Source organism: Cucumis melo, chromosome 11 (assembly GCF_025177605.1).
Source record: "Cucumis melo cultivar AY chromosome 11, USDA_Cmelo_AY_1.0, whole genome shotgun sequence".
Taxonomy (NCBI): Eukaryota; Viridiplantae; Streptophyta; class Magnoliopsida; order Cucurbitales; family Cucurbitaceae; genus Cucumis; species Cucumis melo.
In genome coordinates this window covers 2,676,025-2,699,291 of record NC_066867.1, presented here as the reverse complement: position 1 = coordinate 2,699,291, position 23,267 = coordinate 2,676,025, and the positions used below count along the sequence as shown (strand labels likewise).

The following is a 23,267-nucleotide window of genomic DNA, read 5'->3' as shown; positions in this document are numbered from 1 at the left end:
CTATAGATGTGTATGAAATATTAAATTACGATGCATGGCATGCGATTTGGTATATCAAAAAATTTATGTAAACATCATCCTTTATAAATGTATAAATTATTTTCTTTATTATTTCTCTTTATACTATCCTTATATATAGAGAGAATAGATTCCATATTGTATGCAAATTGTTTAAGTAAGAAAAAAAAATGGAGCAATCGGAGTATACGATCACAGAGACACTAGATGGAAGCAGAAGATTGGGTCTAAAGTTGGATCCTGAAGAAATGTTATCTGAATCACAATTTCTTCTTAATTGTTTTAAAGACCTCGATGGGAAAGCAAAAATCACCATGTTTGATGATGTTTTAGAAAAAAGTTTTAAAGCGACCATAGAAAGGAAAAGCGCTTCTAACCAATTTGTTATTGAGTGGGGTAAAGACTTCGTCAAAAAAATAAACTATAAGAATGGAGATGAAATTAAGTTGCGTTGGGAACCTCGGAAGGAAAGTCTATGTTTTAAGATTATAAAGTGTTCAGCTCTTAGAACTTATCCACAAATGTCTTCTCAATATCGTTCGTATAATTATCGTTCCTAGAACAAATGTAGCAAATTAAAAAAATAATAATAATTAAACTTTATATATTTGTAAGTGTATTAAAAAGATGTATGGTTGGTGTATTGCTAATAAAAACTTGATGTTAAAAAAACTATTTTGGTACACCAATTTTAAAGATTGTTTAATTTTATGGTTTTAGTCACAATTTTTGTAAAATTATTATGTTTTAGCACTTTAATTTACTTAAAATTTGAAAATCTATTTTTTTTTCATGAAAATTATTATCATTTTTCAATCAATTTCAATAATAAAAATTAACTTTGTCTAAATTTAAAATTTATCTGAATTAAAAAGACTAAATTTGGCCCATTCAAAGTTTGTATTTTAACTTAAACTTTAAAACAAAATTGAAATAAAAAACTTGGTGAAACTAATAAAATGAACCTTTTAAGTTTTAATTTAATTTACCATATATAAAATTGGCCATTTGAAAAATAAAGCAATAAGAATATAGCAAATTTACCATTTTATGAATTTTTAATTATAATCAAAGGTTTTTTTAATAAATTTTAATGATAAAACAAATAAAATGCAATTAAACGTTTGTTTTTTTTTTTTTTTCAAAATATCAAACCAAATGAAACAGCAAGAAATTCCTCAAATTTATTATCCAAAATATTATTCCAATCAGCTTATGCCAATGTACGTATTTAATTAATCGTTATTGAAGTATCTAATTCTTTGTATTATTTGAAAACCTTTCTTTAAATCAAGGTATCTTTCTTATATAAATTTGTACTCGTGGAATGTTTCAATGCAAATATTCACTTTGGTATATTTGATTAGGTGTCGAATTTAAAATTCAAAAGGAAAAAATATTGTAGATCGGATAATGTGTCAAAACTATTATTTATGTGAGGGTTGATATTGTGTTTTTTTTTTCTTGAATTTAGACATGGGAACTAACAAAAATAAACGCACTAAAATGGTTTATGAAGAAACAAATCATTATTAGAATAATTGCAATACACGCATGATAATTATTCGTGAATTTATTAATTACGAAGATTAGAGCATGATAATTATGTGCATATATAAAATGAATAGAGCTACTAATGCGATTGTAATATGAGAATTTCATTTAATATTTTCTTTTCTAAAATATTACTCTCTCTATTTTTTTTCTTTTATATTATGAATGTCTGGACCAATTTATACATACTTCGACTAATCTCACAAGATAACCCATATTTGATTGTCAAGAAAACTCGAATGAAATTAATTTATAGATAGTTGGCCACCATGGATTTGATCAATGACCTCTTAGTTAGTTTTTTATATAAATGAAAAATAGATTTTCTATTCAAATTTCGACTTTTTCCCATATTAATTTAAAAAGAAAGAAAAAATCTTATATGAATTTGAAGGGAAAAGAAAACAAAAATAATTTATAAGAAATAAAATAAAAAATCACATGCTATAAAATATAAGGAAAATTTTGATAAAATCAAAATGAAATTAAAGGAAATGATTTTGCAAAATCTCATATTAAACAGAAAATTCATCGATTTTGATATTCTCCAAAATATTATAAAATTCATTCGACTTATGCTATGCATTTTATTAATTGTTATTGAAATATCTAATTCTTTATATTATTTAAAAACCTTTTTTAAAATCATATAAATTTGTACTCGTTGAAAGTTTTAATCCAAATATTCATACATACATACCGTACCTACATACATATAAATACATATTCATGAATTTTTCAATATAAATATACATACGTACGTCATATACATACTTACATATCTTAGAAAATTAAAACTCTTCAATTATTTTATCTTTTAATTATTGTTTTAAGTAAAAAAGTAATATTTTTTATATTATTTAATCAACATAATTAAGTAGTTTATGTTATGGAATATATGTGCTTTGGTCGAAAGAATTATATTATGGAAAGTTATTTGAATTGGATCAACATTTTTCTAAAAACAAATATAAATCAACATTTTTTTTTTTTTTTTGAGATCTTATAAGAATTTTCTTTAACTACATATATATTCTATAGAGGTGTATGGAATATTAAACTACTATGGCATGTGATTTGGTATATCAAAATATTTATGTAAACATCACCTTTTATAAATGTATAAAATATTTCATTAATTATTTCTGTTTATACTGTATTGCATGCAACCTGTTTAAGTAGAAAAAAAAAATGGAGCGACTGGAGTACACGATTATAGATACGCTAGATGGAAGCAAAAGATTGGGTCTAAAGTTGGATCCCGAAAAAATGTTATCTGAATCACAATTTCTTCTTAATTGTTTTAAAGACTTGGATGGGAAAGCAAATATCATCATGTTTCATGATGTTTCGGGAAAAAAAATTAAAGTAACCATAGAAAGAAAAAGCCTTTCTAACTAATTTTTCATAGAGTGGGGTAAAGACTTCGTGAAAAAAATAAACTAAAAGAATGGAGATGAAATTCAGTTGCATTGGGAACCTCATAAGGAAAGTCTATGTTTTAAGATTATAAAGTGTTCAGCTTTTAAAACTTATCCACTGTCTTCTCAATATCGTTCCTAGAACAAATCTATCAAATTAGAAAAAATAATAATTAAAGTTTATATATGTGTAAGTGTATTACAAAAGATGTATGGTTGTTATATTGCTAATAAAAACTTGATGTTAAAAAACTATTTTTGTCCACCTATTTTAAAGATGGTTCAATTTCAATTTTTCTAAAATTGTTATCTTTTACCACTTTAATTTACTTATAATTTGAAAATCTATTTTTTTTCATGAAAAATATTGTTATTTTTCAATCCATTTTAATAATAAAAAAATTAACTTTGTCTACGTTTAAGATTTTTTAATAGACCATTAAAAGTACGCATTTTAACTTAAACTTTAAAATAAAATTGAAATAAATTATTTTGTCAAACTAATAAAATCGACCTTTTAAGTTTCAATATAGAATTGGCCATTTGAAAAACAAAGCAATAAGAACATAGCAAATTTACCAATTTTATGAATTTTATATTATTATAGTCAAATATTTTTTTTTATTATAAATTTTAATGATAAAATGAACAAAAATGGTTTTTAAGGCCTTTAGATTTAAAGGATTTTTTTTTTTCAAAACATCAAATGAAATGAAACAGGAAGAAATTTCTCAAATTTCTTATCTAAAATATTATTTATTCAAATCAGCATATGCCATGTATTTAATTAATTGTTGTTAAAGTATCTCATTTTTTGTATTATTTGAAAACCTTTCTTTAAATCAAGGTATTTTCCTTTTATAAATTTGAACTCGTGAAAAGTTTCAATGTTAATATTCATTCATACGTACATACCTGCCTACATACATATATTCATCCAAAGTTTCAATATGCATACATATGTTAGAAAATTAAAATTCCTCAATTATTTTATTCTTTAATTATTATTTTAATTAAAAAGATAAAATATTTTTTATATTACTTAATTAACATAATTAAGTAGTTTATACCCTGAAATATATATTTTTTGGTCGAAAGAACTATATTATGGAAAGTTACATTAGTTTGATCTAACATTTTTCTAAAAACAAATATAAACCAACGTTAACTTTTGAGATCTTATAAGATTATTCTTTAACTAAATATATATTCTATAGATGTATATGAAATATTAAACTAACTATGACATGCGATTTGGTATATCAAAATATTTATGTAAACATTATCCTTTATAAATGTAAGAAATATTTCCTTAATTATTTCTCTTTATATTATCCTTTTATATATATATATGTATATATATATATATATAATAGTCGCTATTGCACACAATTTGTATAAGTGGGAAAAAAAATTGAGGTACAGAGACACTAGATGGAAGTAAAAGATTGGGTCTAAAGTTGGATGATGAAGAGATATCAATTATCTGAAGTATAGTTTCTTCTTAACTATTTTGAAGAAAAAAATTCTGAAGTGGATAAAGACTTCGTAAAAAAATGTATACTATAAGAATGGAGATTAATTTTGTTGGGTTGGAAATCTCATAACAAAAATCTATGCTTTAAGATTATAAATTGTTCGACGCTCAGGACTTATCCACAAATGTCTTTTAGATAGAACAAATCTAACAAATTAGAAAAACAATAATAATTGAACTTTATATGTGTGTATGTGTATTACAGATATAGATGTTTTAAAAAACTATTTTGGTACACGAATTTTAAGGTTTATGTCACAATTGTAAAATTGTTTCTTTTAGCACTTTAATTTGTTTAAATTTTGAAAATATATTCTATTTTTTTAAATAAAAACTATTATTATTCTTTAATCGATTTCAATAATAAAAAAAATTAACTTTGTCTAAATTTAAGATTTATTAAAAATAAGAAAGACTAAAATTGGACAATTAAAAGTAAATTAGACCAAATAGCATTTTAACCCAACTTTAAAATTAAATTGAAATAAAAATTCCCTTGAGTAATAAAATGAAACTTTTACCATTTTTATGAATTTGAAATAATTATAATCAACGGTTTTTTTTTTTATGAATTTTAACGATAAAATGAGAAAAAAGAAACTAAAGGATTTTTTTTCCTTTTTGCAAAATCTATACGTATGAAACATGAAAATATTCCTCAATTTTATTATCCAAAATATTACCCCAATCACATATGCTATGTAATTAATTGTTATTTAATTATGTTAGTATTATTTGTATTATTTGAAAACCTTAAAATCAAGGTATCTTCAAAGTAGTTAATTTTAGCAAATATTTGATTTCTAAGCTCGTTTTTCATATGAATACAATAAAATAGAAATGAGACTCATTTATGAATAAGTTGAAGATAATTTTAAAATGTTCTATTATTGATATACATCTAATCTTTAATTATAATCAAATGTTACATTTCCAAGTTCATTTATTTAAAATTTTCATTCCTTTGATAATATATATGAATATATGACTAAGTTAGACCCAAGTTTATAATTAACATTTTATATGTTATGAGTGAAAATTAGTAATAGAGTGGAGTCCAAAACTAGTATGAGGCTTAAAACCAAAAGACCATAGCCTACTAAAGTTTAATTAGTCAAAAACAATCTTAGAATACTCATCACGAGTAACAAAAGAGATTGTGAGCCAATGATCGAGAGATCGTTGGTAAGTACAACAAAATCTATGACTATTACATATCAAAGAACTTGTATAAACATTATAACCATAATATATAATTATATTATTAGATCAATTTTGAAGGTGCATGTGGCTAACATTACATCGAGTGGAGATGGTGAAGTGAAATTAAAATTTATACACAAAAAGTAAATGTAACAAATTTATAATTTATTCACATTTATTAAATTTGATTAACAAAGAGGAAAAAAGTAAAGTTGAGTTAGGAGTCGACTCATCTTCTCGCTTTCTCGTACGATCGACTCTCCACCGAATTGCTATCCAGTTCCCGTCCCGCCGGCGACTGACATTTTCATTTGCATTTCCTATTTTTTCAATCAAATTACTTGAAACCGCTGAATCGAGATCCGCCATGGAGTTCCGACTATGAGAAAATTTGTGAGCTTGAAGAAGTAAGACACGGTTTGAGAGCCACGTTAACGATGCCTCGAGGATTCTCTTTGTTGTATCAACCACGATGCCTCCTTCTCTTGATCGTCTTTCTCATTTTCCTTGTTTTCGCGCTCTTCACTCACAATCAAGTATGTTTTCTTCCCTTTTGAGGATTCCTATTCCTGATTCTGTTTCGGATCTGATTGCCGATAATTTGACTGTAAATGGTAGCTTTAGTTGTACTTTTATTCGTGTCCAATGTGTAATTATATGCCATTTTTTGTTTCTTGGAGTTTGTTGTTTGTGGATTCGTTTTGACTCAATGTGATTCTTGTACGAGGGGTTCTCTGCGTCTTAGTTCCCTATTGTTTATTTATTGGTTTTATCCGTGAACGTGTGAATTAGGCTTCCATTGAGCTGCTCATTGTCCAAATCTCTTGTTTACTCTCCTGTACGATCCGTGTCAATTTTGTTGTCAATCCACTTGGTTAAACCAAAACTTTTATGTGGGCTTCTGGCTGTTTCAACTTAGTTGGATCATAAGGGCATATATTGAACTTTTACATGGTATTGGAAGTTGTGTTGTGGCGATTATCCTGCTGTTTAGGCATTTACTCAAGGCCCTGTGGACATGATTTTCATTGATTTGCAGCTATGTTGTTATCTTGCGTTTAGTGGTTCGGTTATTTCATAAGATGGGGACTGACTTCAGGTTTTGTTAGTGTTGGGAAGGTATCTTTTTTTGGAGGGCTTTCTTTAAGTTGTTAGTTCCTTTTCTGATAAGTACTAAAATAACACAAAGTTCGTTCATCTTGGTGCAGTTTCCATTGGCTTTCTGTACAAGAGTTATTGGGATAAAAAAGTTCATTTAGTAATTTGTTTCTGGTAATCCAATTCCCTTTGAATACCCTGTTTTGGTTATGGTACATGATTGTTAAAAACCGATGATAGTTGTTTCCTTATGATGGTTTGGTTGGACATGCTAGTTTTAGGGAAATAGCTTTTTTGGAAATGGGGATGCATAAAATTTGAATTCGCGAGGCTTCTTTGTTATTTTGATCATGTGGAATATGATCATCCCTTTACTTCAAACAAATAATATATTTAGCCTTACCCTGTAGTTAATTTATTTATCTACATGTATTCTGTCATGTAAATTCTAGAGGGAAGAGAAACAAGAAGAAGAGCCAGAAATTACTCACAGGGTTTTCTTGGATGTTGATATTGAAGAACAGAGATTAGGTAAACTCCTTTTGCCTACACTTTACTTTGTTCCTAAGTGTAGAATTATTGTCAATTGGTAAGGCTGGGTACTGCTGTCTTCTCTTGTGAGTATAACTGGATTTGAACATGAGCCATGGCAGCTCACATTTTATGAAGTTTTTGTTTGTAAAAGGATACATTCAAGCTTTATTGCTTGGATTTTTAAATTCCTCAACCGTTTGATCTTCTGCCCTCCTTCAATTCTTGTTTGACATTTCTAAATCCTTTCGTTCTTCTCTCTTTGTAGGTAGAATCGTGATTGGATTATATGGGCAGGTTGTACCCAAAACCGTAGGTATGTCCTTCCATCACTGTATAATTAATTTAAACCGAATGGAGCCTTATCTTGCTCTATTATCTCTGAGTTTATTGTTGAACCGAACACATGTTCATGAACGTGCATACACGTTGAACAATGTACTCGTACCCAGTATGTTAGATTTTCAGCCTGCAATCAAACTAATGTACTAGTACCCAGTATGTTAGATTTTCAGCCTGCAATCAAACTGATTTTTTCAGTGTAATCAAGATCTTGCCTTGACTTCCACCTTATGCGGAAAAGGGCAAATTGAACTCAAAATTCTTCTCAGTTTTTAAGTTGCATGGCCAAGGTAGAAAAGGTTTCAAGTTCAACAAGCAGTAAGTTTTTCACCATTTGCCTGGAGGATGTATTCAGTTACCTTGAAACTGAAGAGTAGTCTTGGAAGTGTGACTAGAACTTATGGATGCTTTGCCTTATTTCACTTGTCTTTTGCCAATATTCCTGGTGTGTGATTGTTTATTGATTGTATTCTGCAATGGAATTCTCAAGTCTCCAGTTTAAACTTGCAATATGTTTCTATGACATTATGATCAGATTTTTGTTTAAATTCTAACTTGTGTTCTTCTCTGCAGAAAATTTCAGGGCTCTATGCACAGGTATGATGAATCTTGTATTCTTTACCTTCTACCTAATTTAGTTTTCTCATTTTCTGAACTTGCTCTAAAATTCTAAATGCAGGGGAGAAAGGTAAAACTACAAGTGGAAAAGCACTCCATTATAAAGGAACACCATTCCACCGTATCGTATCTGGTTTCGTGATTCAAGGTGGTGATATTTTATATGGGGATGGAAAAGGATATGAATCAATTTATGGTGGTACATTTGCTGATGAGAACTTCAGAATAAAACATTCACATGCAGGTCTTGAGCCCAATGTTTTCATATGGCCTGTTAACTTTATTATTAGTTTGTTGACTCAATAGTTTCACATCTTCATTATAAATGGATGGCTTGTTATACAGGTGTTGTCTCCATGGTAAACTCAGGACCTGATTCAAATGGCTCACAATTTTTCATTACCACCATTAAGTCCAGCTGGTACTATTTTCTATCCAAATATTATTTGATGATTTTGACCTGTTGGAAATGAGAGTATTGAATATAGCTTTTTTTATTTTTTATTTTTGAAGAGTTCCTTTGTTATAGAAAAGGAAGATTGAAGTTGAACTAATAATATGCTTTGAGATCCAGATGCTTGGTCAATGCTAAACTGTCCTAGATGATGCAAGCTGTCGTATATGTACACTTTTCAGGTTAGATGGAGAGCACGTCGTCTTTGGCAAGGTTATCCAAGGAATGGACTACGTATATGCAATTGAAGGCGGAGCAGGAACCTATAGTGGGAAACCTAGAAAGAAGGTTACCATTGCTGACAGTGGGGAGATACCCAAGAGCAAGTGGGATGAGGAAGCATGAGCGTGGTTTTGCTATTAACAACAGAAAATTTTCGTTTATTAATTCTTTGTTCCTTCTATGGTTTTCAAGTTTCTTTTGATACGCCCCTAATATCTACTTGTATGTATAAACAATATTATAGAAGTCATGTTGAACCCAAGGTACAAGAGATTTAGACTCTATTAGATGTATGTAGCATTCATCAACCCAAGTTTTATCAAGCGTAAGGTTTTGTAGTCCACTGGTAGTTTGATTTTTCTCTGCAGCAATATTGCTTAAATGATTAATCTACAAGACAAAGTACCATCTAGACTCTAGAGAACTTACCCTGAAATTATTCTCTTTCTTTTGTTGTTTGAGATATACACATCTATTTTCCGGATGATTTGGAATATTGTTGAAGGCGTAAATATTTGTTGAGTGCAGTTCAAGCGCTATCATAAAAGTTTAAATATTATACTGGAGCCGAAAGAAGAAGAAATTTGAACTTCTGAAACTTTTTCTTTTGTACAACAGACAGTGAAACCTTCAGAAATACAGGAACTAAAACATTATTCACTGAGTTCAAGCTTATAACAACTCCTTGGAAGTACTCTAACTTCCAGAAATATGGAATTTATGATCAAATTTTGTAAAGGATGGCATAAATGAAGATGAGTTTGGTAGTCTGTTCCGAAGACTCAACCTCGGAACTTGCAAGCTATTTTGAGTTCTTCAGGTGGTTTCTCACCAGCAAATCCACTATCAACCCAAGCAGAGTAGCCTCCTCCCATGTTATTCACATGCTCGAAGCCCTGAAATTTCTCACTAAATCTCATTATTATTTATCCTTTTCTTTTGCAGGTCTAGTAAACCTTGCAAATTAGTTCTAGCATCTCAAATCTTACCGCGTTAAGAAGATCGACGCAAGCGCGAAGGCCTCTACCACCACTATTGCAAGCCTGCACAAATAGGTAAATAATTTGCAATTTGTTTCAATTTTACTATTGGATCTGCATTGGGATATAAAAGTGGCGACACCGAGGAATAGTTTTTCTTTTTCTTCTTACCACTACTATATGATCTTCCTTCTTCAATATGGATGTAACTTGTGCTAGAAAGTCGGGATTCTTTACTCGACCTGTTCATTAGCGAACTGTCAGATTCTATAGGATCAAACCTACAAGAGTTGAGCTAAGAAAATGCATCTAGATCAATGCTTAGCAGTGCAAAACATCCTAAAAACTGTAGAGTTTAGCTGACTTTTAGAACAAAACCATACATGTACTTGACCACTTGTTACTACCTTCTGGGGTTAAGAACATGTAAGGAACATTTAGTGCATTCTCGACATGGCCTTTGTTATACTCTTCAACTGTCCTGCAACCAAAACCATCTCTTCAGTTATTTAGCTTCATTACCTTTGATTATATAGATTTAGATATAAACCGACCTGACATCCAAGTAGAGGTGACCCTTTTCTAAGAGATCTTTGGCAACTTGAACATCGACTGTCCTGCAGATTGTGAGTGAATAAATGAGTTAATTTCAAACTCTTTTTTGCCTAGTAAATGTGAGTTTACATCCTATGAATTAAGGAAATAGCAACATGGTTGATAATATTAACCTCTCCATCTTTTGAAATAGCAAAGAGATTCTTTGCTTCAGCTTTGCCTCTTCCTTGTAAGATTGGTTCCATTCCTTAAGAACTAAAAGATTTTATAAATGATCAAGATCGTAAAATGCAAGCTTTTGGTTGACTTTCATCATTTCAAGTTATGCTAAATTCATAATATAATTATTGATTCTTGAATTTTTAATTAACAAATAGGCTTAAATTTTCAGTTTCATCACCATTGGTATATATATATAATATTAATGGTCGGTTCTAAATTATTTTCATATTGGACTTTGCGTATTTGACTTTTGGTTCTTTTTTTTAAAGAGAAAACGATGAGTTGTTTATATAGTTAGTTTGTTGGTCAACCATTCATTATCCTTGAAGTTTATTGTTGGAAAGTTTTGAATTTTGATGGTGAATTTGTTAGATTGTATTAACTTTGGACCATATTCTATTTCATCAAATTGTACTCTGATGGTAAACTAAAAACTCATTATTTTGATGGTAAACTTGTTAGATTGTATCCCTTTTCATTTGTCTTTTCTTGTGGGCAATTCCTGCCTCATCCTTGAAGAAATGGAGGAAAGAATTTCATTATGTCAAAAGTTATTATAATCATTCAAAATTATTCTCCCATTCATCTTGATTATAAAAGTACCGTTTCAAAACTTTTGTATTATACATACTTTTTAGTCCAATTTGAAAATCAGAGAGTATAGAAAGGAACACCTATAGTTAGCACACTCAAATTTAAAGTGTTTCTAATTAAAACGATTTAAAACCAATAGCATTATTTTCTTTTATAGTGCTTGAATCTCATTGATTCATTGAACTTTTTTTATGAAGGATAATTACACTTCTAATATTGCGTCAAAAACTCAACAATCTTTATACGCTGTGATACTTAAGTTAGTACATGGAGTGTATGATTTAACTAAGTCCGTAGAAGTACTCTCGTTTAGATATTACAAACTCTTCCTCTTAAGGTCATCAAAATTTTATAATGTTCTTCCTTCGACAATAGCTTATGTTACATGTAACGGTGGCGATGCCAGAGTAATTTTCTATGCTGGAGGCTACTGGAACATCTTACCACACACAACTCAATTATGCTTGTATATGTTTTTGGACTTTGACTAATCGACCCAAAACGAAGGCTTGTTTCGTCAACCATCAACATTTTCTACAAATGTATGATTTTAAATATATTGCATGGTGTAGTTGTCTAGCATTATTGTGTCTTGTGAATATCAAAGTTCCAATTGTCTAATTTTGAATATTCCTATTTGCCACATCTCCATATATTACAAAGTCAAATAAACATTGAATAACTTCCAATTATGATACATACCTAAGTTTTATATTTCTTCATAATTGAGATTTATTAGCTCTTTTTTTTTTCTTTTTGCAATAATAAAAGTTTTCAAAAATAATTCACTTTGTTTTAGAGTATACATTAGACACATAATTAAAAGTTACGAAATCTATTGTACACACACAAAAAAAAAAAATCACTATTTATAAGTTAAAAACAAACTTAATCACAAACTTGTAATTTAATTTTGCATATCTTTCTAAGATTTGAGTCTAATTTTTATTTGTAACATTATCCATTTAGTTTTGAGTTGAGTTTCATCTCAATTTAATCATTAATTTTAAAAGGTTACAATTTTACCCTTAGATTTTAAGATCTATTATAATTTGATCTCCAGATTTTTAATCTACCTTTCTAATCTCAAATTTTTACTAACAGTAATCTTGGATTCAAAAAAAAAAAAAAAAAAAAAATTGAATCCTAAAGGGTGAGGTACTGAGATCTACTAATTAACTCTAAAAAACCAATTATAATAATAATAACAATTTTAATATCTATGTTTTTCACAACTGTTAAAATTAATTTTAAAACTTTACTTAATAATTATTTTAAATTAATTTACCTTCTAACATCTAAGTTAAAAACATCTTTCGGCTGAAATAAGACTTAAACTTCAACTATAAAATTGTAATATTTTAAACTTCAGAAGCAAATTTGAAACTTTTAAAAAATTATTTTTCTCTCTTAGTAGAATGGATTATTCGCTCCATTTTGAAAAGATTTCAAGAGATTTTATTTCATAACAAATTAGGCCTTATTTCAAGAAAGCATTTGGTAAAAGCTTTTAGTAACCATCATAGTGAAAAATAAAGAATAAATTTGTATGATTATTGAAAGATAAGCTTAAGATTTTAAGTGCTAATTTTGTCTTATATTTTCCACTAATTTCATAACTAAATTTATAAAAAAAATGTAATATTATCTAAATTAAAATGGTTGAATTACTATTACTATATTTGTTTATCCTTCTTGGCTATAGAGTGTAGGATTTGTCTAACTAGAATTAGAGCTTTGTCAAACAATTATGGTTTAATTTGTAAAAAACATAATTAATCAAATGTATAATTAAAATGAAAACTTAATATTAAAACCCATATCTTAGTAAAAAAAACTACTTTATTCGACATTTAACTAATTAATCGATCAAGCCATTATACATTTAAAATTGAAATTTACAAGAATTAAAAATTAATTTATAAACTTTTATTTTTCTTCATCATCATCTACAACATCATCGTATTACCGTCGCCGTCGATCTTATATGATTTTGACTCCTAAAATATAATTGATTTATGAATATGGTAGTAATTAAGTTGATGAAAAAAGTAAAATTTAAATAGCAACCAACGATGCCTTTAAACTATATTATCAAATTAAAAACAATCAAACCTCACACTCAAAATTCAATTAAATTTCCTATTTACTACAAATTTAATTAAACCAGATAACTAAATTAAATAACAAACTTAAATCCAATTAATATATCTAAATTCAAACAATATAATTAAATTCAAATAATTTTTTAAAGAAAATTAATAAAATCAAATAATCAACCTAAATTAAATTATTTATATAATTTTTACCACAAAATAATATAATCAAATAACAAACCTAACCCGATCTATCATTTAACTAAATAAACATACCTTGTGATGAAAAAAACAGAAGAAAAATGGATGTGGAAAAAATCAACTACAACATAAATTAAATTAATTTAACAACAAAATAATCAAATCAAATAACAAACATAAATTAAATTATTTTAACCATAAAATCGTGTAGCCGGAAGCAAAAATCTTGACAAGAGGAGCACTCTTTTTTGTGAAAGATGTTAAGTGCCGGTGGTTTTTTGGGGTAAAAAATGGAATGGGTGGGCCTTTTTTGGTGCGAAGAATGGAAGGGTGTGCGATTTTTGGTTAAGGATGGAAGTGGAAGAGAAATTTTGTTAAAGGATGAAAGCATATCCGTGAAGTACAAGACTTCACTACATAAGGTACATGTGTACATGACTTCGCTGCTACGCGATAAATCTAATAGTCAACGCTACACTTGTCAGACGGATGCATCTGAATCGTGTATTTAGTATACGACACTAGTCAGAAGTCATGGATCGAATCCATGACTCCAGTGAGATATTGTGGTCTAGGTCTACGACTCCGATCTTTTTTCAGCTTGAAGATGTAGACCTAGTCCATGATTTAGCAAAATCGTATACCAAGACGCCGCTACTCTATATTTTACAATACTTTTGAAACTATCCGATTATTGTCTATATTTTTTAAAATCACATTGTTTAAAAAAAAAAATTCCAAAATTAAGGGTAAAGCTATGTTTGAACCCTTTTGGAAAGTTTAGGCATTTTTGACCTTTGACAAAAATTTAGGATAATACACCCAAAAAGATTTGAGAAAAAAAGGATGAGCATAGTGATGATGGAGAGAGGTACGTGGCTTACATTCAGCATAATTCACTGTGAAACGTCTCCACCTTCTTCCTTCCTTTCAATGGAGCTTCACCATCTTTTACTGAAATCCAAAGCTCGTTTTTCACATTCCCTTCTTCTTTACCTTACACTGTAAATCAAAACCATGTCCTTCTTTCATCCCTTTCTCCTCCTTTCCTAATCCAATTCCCCTCTTGGCTTCCCCCTTTCCTCTTCACTCCCATGGCTTCCGCCGAAGAACCCAACAAACCCACTTCCCTTTTCGACTCCTCATCATCCTCCTCTCAGCCTCTTCTCTCCAATTCCCCTGCTTCTCTCTTCCCTTACCCTTCCATTGATGACCCACCTCACAACAATCCCCATGAATCCGACTCTTCTCAGTTCCTTCAGATCTCCTACAACTATGGCCACAGACCTTTCAAGGATATCCCAATCCTTGTTCTTTTCCTTCTTTTTGTTGTTTCCTCGTTTGGGTTTGGGATTTTCGCCTCTTTCAATCGAAATATCCATTACCCTGATCTCTCTTTCTATCACTTTGATTCTAAAACCTCCAATTGTGTTATGATGAACTCGCTTTCTTCTTCTTCCTTCAATTGGGTCTCTCTTTACTCCACTTCTTCCTCTGTTTTCAAATCCTTGATTTGGACCCTTGTTGTTACTTTGATTCTTAGCTTACCCATTTGCTTTCTTTTACTTCTCTTGCTCAAACACTACACCAGACAGATTGTCTACGCTTTACTTCCTTTCTTTGTTCTCGTTCCTATCTTCATCAATGTCTATTGGTTTGTTGCTTGTACGGTCAACTCCACTTGCAGTAATGACTTCCCGATGGTGTATAGGATTTTAGTTCTCATCTTCATATTCTTGGTGATTGGGGTAATTGTGTGGATTTTTATCGTTAATTGGCATCGAATTGAGCTGACGATTCAAATAATTGGGGTTGCTTCGGATGCATTGTCGATGAATCTGGGTTTGTTTGTGGCTATACCGAGTATGACACTGGGGCTATTGATTTATTTTGCGCCAATCGTTCTGTTCTTGGTGTTTGCGAGGATGAATGGGAAAATTTTACCCCGTCACCATGGATCAAGTGGAGAATATAGTTGTGTTTGGAAGGAAGATAAATGGGTACCTGCTTACTATGCTTTGGCGATTCTTACAATGTTGTGGTCTGCTGCTGTAATGGTGGAAGGACAAGTTTATGTGATTAGTGGTACCATATCGCAGTGGTATTTCTCGAAAGAAGAGGATGACACTCCAAGACGGAGCATTAGAAAGTCTTTAAGGTTAGTTTCTACTATGAATCAGTGTCATGCCTTTCTTGTATGATCTTTATCACTTTCTTTGCATGCTGTGTTTTTATCATTGGAAATAAGGATGGAGTTTGTGTAGGTATGATCTTTATCTGTATAAGTTCGTTGACCTCAATTGAGTTAAGCTGATCTGGTATAACTTATAAGGAAAATGGAGATCTTGCTCACGTTGACATTGATAACACCCATCTAAAAGAAAAAAAATGAATTTGCAAACACACGCATAACAGCCTCTTTAATGATGCTCCAAGCCTCTTTAATCAATGCTCTCAGAAGTCAAAACCTCCTCTATGAAAGGGACTTCAAACTTTTTACAGTTTTTCTTTAGGATGGTGTTACTGATTCACCCTCCACATGTTAGAGAACCTGTTCCCATATTTAGTGTTGAGGTGAACTAAGAAGAGGAGAAACTCTGGTTCAATGCCCTTTTCAGTAACTAGACTTACCATAAAACCATTTCCCTTAATGTTAGGAGCTGGATTCTTATAATGGGAATCTGCTTCATTTAAAAATTACTCATTTGGTTTCGGATGGTGAAAGGACCAGGGGGCTGGCTAAGGTTCAAATTAGAGTAGAAGCTAAAGTTTTGGGGTCCTAGACAAAGTATTGTATTAGAAACATGCCTGGAGGCTTGCGTGAAAGCTGAAAAAAAAGAGGAGCTGGAGGAGAAGAGTAGTAAGTCCGATAAAAAAGAGGAGGCAATGTGTTAAGAAGAACCTTACAAAAAATTTATTCGAATCAATTGTTGCAGCTAATGAAGCAACAAGTGAAAGAAGAAAACCAAATGGGTGAGGGTGGCCATTTGAAAGAGACACAGAAAAGTTATGTGATGTAATGTATTGGAAATTGGTGCTGTTTGAGTTAGAAAGAGTGGGCTGGGTTGAGTTGAATGCGAGGTTGCATTTCAAAAATGAATTTTTCCTACTCAGTGGAAAGATAATGGCCTCGAGGACTAGGATACTGAAGCAAAGGAATCCCATCTTTCTGCCTTTGTTTGTGATTATTTCTAATGTATTGAGTCAGTTGCTAGACCTAGGAATACCGATTTTCCTGCTGGAAGGCTTAAATTGGTAATGAGAGAATGCATCCATACTGTTTTTCTTTCTTTTTCTTTCTTTTTTTTTTTGGGGGGGGGGGGGGGGGGGGGGACAATTATGTCGATAACAATTTTTGAAGATCGTGGAAGTGCTGTGGGAATGTAAGCCTTGATGAGTCTTCAGTCTTGGGAGTCGAGAGTTTCTTATAGTTGCTGGCTAATGACCTTCTTGCATTCTGAAGACAGTTGATTTTTGTAGTCACTGTAGGAAAGAATTTTGAGGAAGCTTGCAAAATGGAAGAATTTGACTACATAGGGTCCATCTGGCCTTGTCCTCTCCTATGATAACCAAGCATCTTTAAGCTATTCCTTATCAATTTTTGAACTGAAAGGAAGGGTGCAATGAGATAGAAAGAAGAATGATCAATTTCCTGTTGTGGGGCATAATAATTGCGAATTGAGTAATAGAATTGGTGCATTGCTTCAGTTCCATTAGAAAACAAAGAGAAAGAAAGCCTTGTTGCTTAAATGGTTATGGAGAATCTTGAAGGAGCAATGAAACTTTTGTTCAAGGATTTTATGTGGTTCACACTGAAGAGATGAAGGTTGGGGGTTTCAAATTTGTTAGTGAAATATCATAAAACGAAAGAATTGAATCAAAAGTTTCTCAACTCTTAAGCTTGGAGAACTTAACAGCATATGTTTTTTTGGGGGGAGATAATGGTGTTCAATCACCATGCGAAGTTCATATTGCCTAAAGTTCATGGCCTGGCCGTTCAAAAAAAGATGAATGTCTGAGGTTACAGGGGATTTTGAAATCAGGTCTTGGGAGTTGGGTAGTACCGAGGCAAAACCTTGTACCTGAACTAGAACTTAAAGTTATTTTGCAGTTTGTTGGGTTGAAAGTTGTTAGCAAGTCTTCTCGGGCTCAAGATCGTTTTTTGCCTTTTCTTGGTGTTCCCTCTCCATTAATTTTGAAGCTATCAGTGTGGAAGTCTTCCGCTGAATTTGGGTTTATTTTATTGAAAAAACACTATTTTTGCTTGTAATTATTTCTCTTTTTTTGGTTTGAGATCTAGAGGAGTTTGGCTTGTTTGTATTGTTCTTTTGATTGATCTTTTAGTCGTTTTAGTCCTTGTACTCATTTGTGCTCTAGTATAATTCTCTTGTACTTTGAGCATTAGTCTCATTTATTATCATTAATAAAGAGGGTCATTTCCATTTCAAAAAATATATATAACTAACAATTATAACAAATTCCCTAGCTAATTACTAATATTTAATACTTAAACACCCTAATACCATTCCTATCATTATTCAAACCAATACTATTTGGACCCGTCATCCATCAGAGTCTCCATTGAATCACTATTCAGGAAACTTGCATGCTTGAGGTGTAACTAGGCAGGTTCCCAATGGACATGTCCACAGTAACCCAGAAAGATAAGGGTCCAGAGAAAGTAACTTTCTTCTCTTCGATTTTATCTGTGCAGGCACCAATAATTTCCCTCTTGGTCCAAAATGGTTTGTTGCATGGAGAAAAAAAGTTCTCCATTTTTTTTAACAGGGAATCAAACTTCTCTTGGGTGTTCTTGTGTTGAGTTTTCTTTACGGTGTTTCCTTTCAAGATATTGGGTTTGAACTGCAATGCTTTTGGATTTCCTTGTCTTTTTTTCCTCCAAATTTCGTCCTTATTTCCACCGATCTCCCAAATGGACTGTTTGTCCTCATCATGCTCAATCTTACCTGGCTAACTTAACTGTCAGTGTTTGGGGCAATTGTGCGTAATAGGCAAAGTCGATATTTGGAGGAGATTTTGATGAATTCTCCCTTTCGTGGTAAAGGAGGAGTCTTGTGGTAGGCTTTTTCTTTTTCTATTATCTGGGGAGTGGGGAGTACAGCTTGAGAGGAATAGTTCATTAGAGGTTTTGGGAAGGTCTTTGGAGGAGGTGTGAAAAATTGTGAGGTTGAATGTGGCTTTATGAGCATATGTTTATTAGTCTTTTTAATTGTTAGCTAGTTGTAATTCTTTTGAACTGGAGTGTGTTTTGTTGCAAGTTGAGAATTCCTATTGCAGACTTGTTTTTTGTATGTCTTTTTTTTTTTTCACTTTTCTCCATGATACCAGGAAAAGAAAAGGTAAGGGAAAATTCTGTTCATATCATAAATCAACTGTAGAGTTAACTGTCTTCTCTCCCAGTTTTTTTCTTTTGTGTGTGGCATGGAGTTCTGAAAGCTTATTACATGATAGGCATAGGCGTAATAAAGGGTTAGGCTCTAATATGAAATCTGAGGTAGTAGAGGTATGGAAAAATGGAGCTAATTTAAAAGAGAGGGAAACCAAATTAGATTTGAGTTTGGCTTTGGTATCAATACAGAAAAAAAGGGTAATGTTATGAGAAGGTTATTGAGGTGATATACTCTTGTTCATGTTCCTTACATAAATATATTAATGGCAACCTGATTGCAAGTACATTTGAACGTTTTTTCACTTTTGTGATATGTCTTTGTCATAGATTCAACCGCAGCCAGTTTTTATCTTTTGAAATTGGAAATGTCACTAATTTTTTTCATTTCCCCCAGCTTTTTATCATCGGCTTCGTTCCTGGTTTGATTGTATTAGTTAGCTGACCAACGAGCCTTCTCTTTCTTGACGAGAATGCCTTTTCTGCCACACTGTCAATTTTTCTTTTAAACTTGCTCAACTTATAACTACAATATTTATGAATGTTTGAGATGGTTATATATATATGCACAACAGTGATGAGGGTCTTAACAGGAGAAATGTCTCATTATCTGAGGAAATTAAGATTGTGGCATTATTTAAGATTATTGATTCTTATGCTGGTCTTTGCCCATTTGCAGGAATGCATTTGGCCCCTCTGCTGGCACTATATGTTTATCTGGATTACTAATTCTTGTGGTGCGTGTTGTTCGTGCTGTAGTCGATAGTGCAAGACAAGAAGATATTCCTGGGATGTTCAACCTTATTTTACGTTGCTGTGTAAATACATTTCTGGCAGCTGTTGATTATCTGAACAAATTTGCAATAACTTTTGCAGCAATAACAGGTGAAGCTTACTGCTCATCTGCACGAATGACATACGAACTTTTGAAACGAAATCTCCTCTCAACTGTTTTCGTGGAGACAATTTCGACACGTTTGTTAGCTGGAATTGCCTTTGTCCTCTCAGCCATATATGCAATTGTGGTACAGTACCATATCTTTGTTAAAATCTTGTTCCCCTGTAGTTTTATGCTGCAAAAGCTTACAAACACCAACTTTTTCTATCCCCTTAGTCCTCTTTCTTATATTCCTTTCCGATGGTTGTATATTTGCAGGCTTGTGCTATCTTGCATGCTGTGAGCCATCTTGGGGTTGATACATACTTCATTGCTGTTGCAGCATGGCTGCTCTTGATTGTCGTACTCGCATTCTTTATCCACGTACTGGATAATGTAATCGAAACTGTATATGTTTGCTATGCTATTGACAGGGACAGAGGTGAAGTGTGCAAACAAGATGTTCATGAAGTTTATGTTCATCTACCCATTAGCAGGAATCACAGATCATCAATGGCAACTACTTCACTCCTTGTATGATAAATTAGTGTTGCAATTCACTTAGTATGGTTTTGATTATTGACAGTGGTTGAAATTGTTGCGATTCTGTGTATAATGAGTTGTCACCTTTGTACATTTTGAGCCCTTTTTCCCTCCCTCTTTTAAGTTGACGAAGTTTTAGTGAGAAGATTGCAAATTTTTATCTCATGAAAATAGAAGACCAAAACTTTAGGCCTTGTTGTTTAATCCTTCCCTCAATTGTTGATTACTTGTAACTGAAGGCATAGCCCTTTCTTCTTTCTTCTTTTTACATATATTTTGCAACATTCACGCATGTACTTTTTCTTTTTCTTTCTTTCTTTTATCATTGTGAATCTCTAAGCTTATGTGTTCTTTTCATCTATATATCTATATTTTATAGAAACAACTTTCATTGACAGGGTAAAAAACTAAGCACACAAAAAGAGATCTCCGGAGAAGGGATTCCAACTATGCAAAATAACTCGAAGTGAAACCCACAAAAAGCAAACAAGAGATTAAACCTCACCAGGGTTCTTATCTATTCCTCTAAAAAACCTAATATTCCGCTTACCACTTGGTCTATGAGATCCCACTCAAAAGCCATAAAAAGTTATTGAGGAGGAGTCCATTGATTACCGCTCTAGTGTCTCTTTAACAAGTGTATGAAATGTCAAAGATCTGAAAAACTAATACTGAGGGTATGATCTAGATCTTCCTCACGTATTTCTACTAAAATGCAACATAAAGGAGCTTACGAAAACTTCCTCGCAAGTCGATCTATTATGTGTTTCATAAGATAGAAGATTGGGGATGTAATGGTTTATTTAAATCTCAAATCATTGGAGCTGTTAAGAGATAGAACAAATTACACCCAACATATTGCAATGTCATAGATATCATATAATAATAAAAGTTAAAAACATTTATAAAACTTCAGTTTTTTTTTTTTTTTTTTTGTCTTTGTACTTTCAATAAATTTTAAATTTATTCAAAAATTTTAAAAATAATTACGAATCAAACATAGAAGATATTAAACTAGTAATTATGGGGCAAAGTACAGAAATTCCATACTAAATTATAAAGAGTGCCTTTAAATTTTGGTTTCTATTTTTTTTTTTCAAAAGTTAGTAACATAGTTATTAACATTTCATAGATATCCCGAAACTAGCTAACTTTTTGGGTAGATATCCTATAGAACGTCAAAACGGAAAATTGACGAGGAAAAAGCTGGTCATGCTTGTTTGAAATAAGTTTAAAAGGAACGCGATTCAAATCTATCAATTTTTTTTTTTTTGTTTAATATTCTAACGGTTTTTCTACTCTAATAGTAATTTTGAAATGTTTATAGAAGGTCAAAAGTACTACTACAACTTTTAAAAGAAAATTATTATTTGTTTAAAAAAACAAATGGTAAAGTCCGGGTCTTAGTGGGCATAATACTCTATTTTACGAACGATTAAAACTCCTCATTTTAAAAATAATTTGATTTAGTTTTAGTCATTGTTTGAACCAAAAATGAAATGAGATGCATATTTATTTAGATTCTCAAAACATCAAATCTCCAAACACTCTTACAAACAAGAAGCAAACAATCTTATACGAACACTAAAATGAAATCAAAATAGAATGAAAAATGGATAGGTTCCTGTTTGCAAAGCAAAGACATTGTATTTCAAGGGACTATGGTGCTACCGTGTCGATTCTATATGTTATAATCTTAAGAAAACTAACTAAAATCACTTTTGCCATTTTTAAAAATCACTCCAAATTAAAATATGTTTTGGAGTGATTTTAAATATGACAAAAATGATTCCAATCATTCAGAATCACTCTCAAACACATAGAACGTAGAACAGTGTTAGTTTTCTCCGTTGCTCTAGTACAAATCAGAACCACGAAAAAGGAAATAGAGTAATTCCATTAGAAAGAGGCCATAGACTAAAACCCAATATTTGTTAAGAACACAACTAGCAGATAAACATCGCAACCTCCTCCTTCAAATTGCCTTCTTTCTTCCATATATATTTCATTATTTGCCCCCACAATGTCTCCAAGTCTTCCCTTTCTTTCTCTTTTCTTCTCTTCATTGGCCTTTTCTCTTTGTACTCTCTCTTCTTCTCTCTTTCTCTCATCAAACTTTATCTCCAAACACGACATATATTCACGATAGTATGATATTGTCTATTCTAAATCTTCATCTGTACGATTTAGTTTTAGAAAAAAAGTTGATCTCTACGTTTTGTGTTTAGTTTCAAAATGTTATTCACTTAGTTGTCCTTAAGTTTTGAGTTTTGTGTCTATTTAATCTCTAAATATCATCTTTGATTAATATACATTAACGCTAATGATTGAAATTGAGTATTTAATAAAAACTAACTTAAAAGTGCACACCTTGAAAATTACATGCCACATTAAAAACAAAATTATCTTTTGTAACATTTTGAAACCTACAAACTAATTTGAAACAAAACTAAAAGAACTTAAATGTAACGACCCAACTCTTTATACTAAGCTGAGGTCATTACTAAAAAGAAACAATGACAAGAGACACTTTTTGAAACGAGGGAAGAATAAATTTTCATTAAAAACGGAATATTAACACACTGAAACATAAACGCGGAAGCAAAACTGAGTCCCCATATGGCATGTCACGGATCCTTCTTTGTCGCTCGCCAGCTTTCCTCTACCTTTACCTTCGCCTGAAATGTTAAACATAGAAAGAGTGAGTATAAACATATACTCAGTAAGGGACCTACTACTAGTCCCGCTAGGTGTCTGTTAACTTCCCATTAGAGTCCTGAAAATGGTATCCAAT

The 23,267-nt window shown here is 31.2% G+C and overlaps 3 protein-coding genes across 3 annotated transcripts; 2 read left to right on the top strand and 1 right to left on the bottom strand.

The window, feature by feature from the left end:
• Positions 1-5,925: 5,925 nt before the first annotated feature.
• Positions 5,926-9,341, top strand: LOC103497319 (peptidyl-prolyl cis-trans isomerase CYP21-1). The gene is made up of 7 exons (XM_008459453.3): positions 5,926-6,269; positions 7,284-7,362; positions 7,631-7,678; positions 8,278-8,301; positions 8,384-8,566; positions 8,668-8,743; positions 8,959-9,341. Exons 1-7 carry the CDS (start codon positions 6,171-6,173, stop codon positions 9,119-9,121), a joined length of 672 nt encoding a protein of 223 aa, XP_008457675.1. The 5' UTR covers positions 5,926-6,170; the 3' UTR covers positions 9,122-9,341.
• A 219-nt stretch (positions 9,342-9,560) lies between these two features.
• On the bottom strand, positions 9,561-10,813 carry LOC103497320 (protein HIGH ARSENIC CONTENT 1, mitochondrial). Its single transcript, XM_008459455.3, has 6 exons — positions 10,707-10,813; positions 10,533-10,595; positions 10,386-10,459; positions 10,150-10,220; positions 9,988-10,041; positions 9,561-9,894 (listed from the first exon to the last, which is right to left on the bottom strand). The coding sequence occupies exons 1-6, from the start codon at positions 10,712-10,714 to the stop codon at positions 9,781-9,783; spliced, it is 384 nt and encodes a 127-aa protein (XP_008457677.1). The 5' UTR covers positions 10,715-10,813; the 3' UTR covers positions 9,561-9,780.
• A 3,672-nt stretch (positions 10,814-14,485) lies between these two features.
• LOC103497321 (uncharacterized) lies at positions 14,486-20,677 on the top strand. The gene is made up of 3 exons (XM_008459457.3): positions 14,486-15,804; positions 19,733-20,078; positions 20,210-20,677. The coding sequence occupies exons 1-3, from the start codon at positions 14,741-14,743 to the stop codon at positions 20,468-20,470; spliced, it is 1,671 nt and encodes a 556-aa protein (XP_008457679.2). The 5' UTR covers positions 14,486-14,740; the 3' UTR covers positions 20,471-20,677.
• Positions 20,678-23,267: the final 2,590 nt, after the last annotated feature.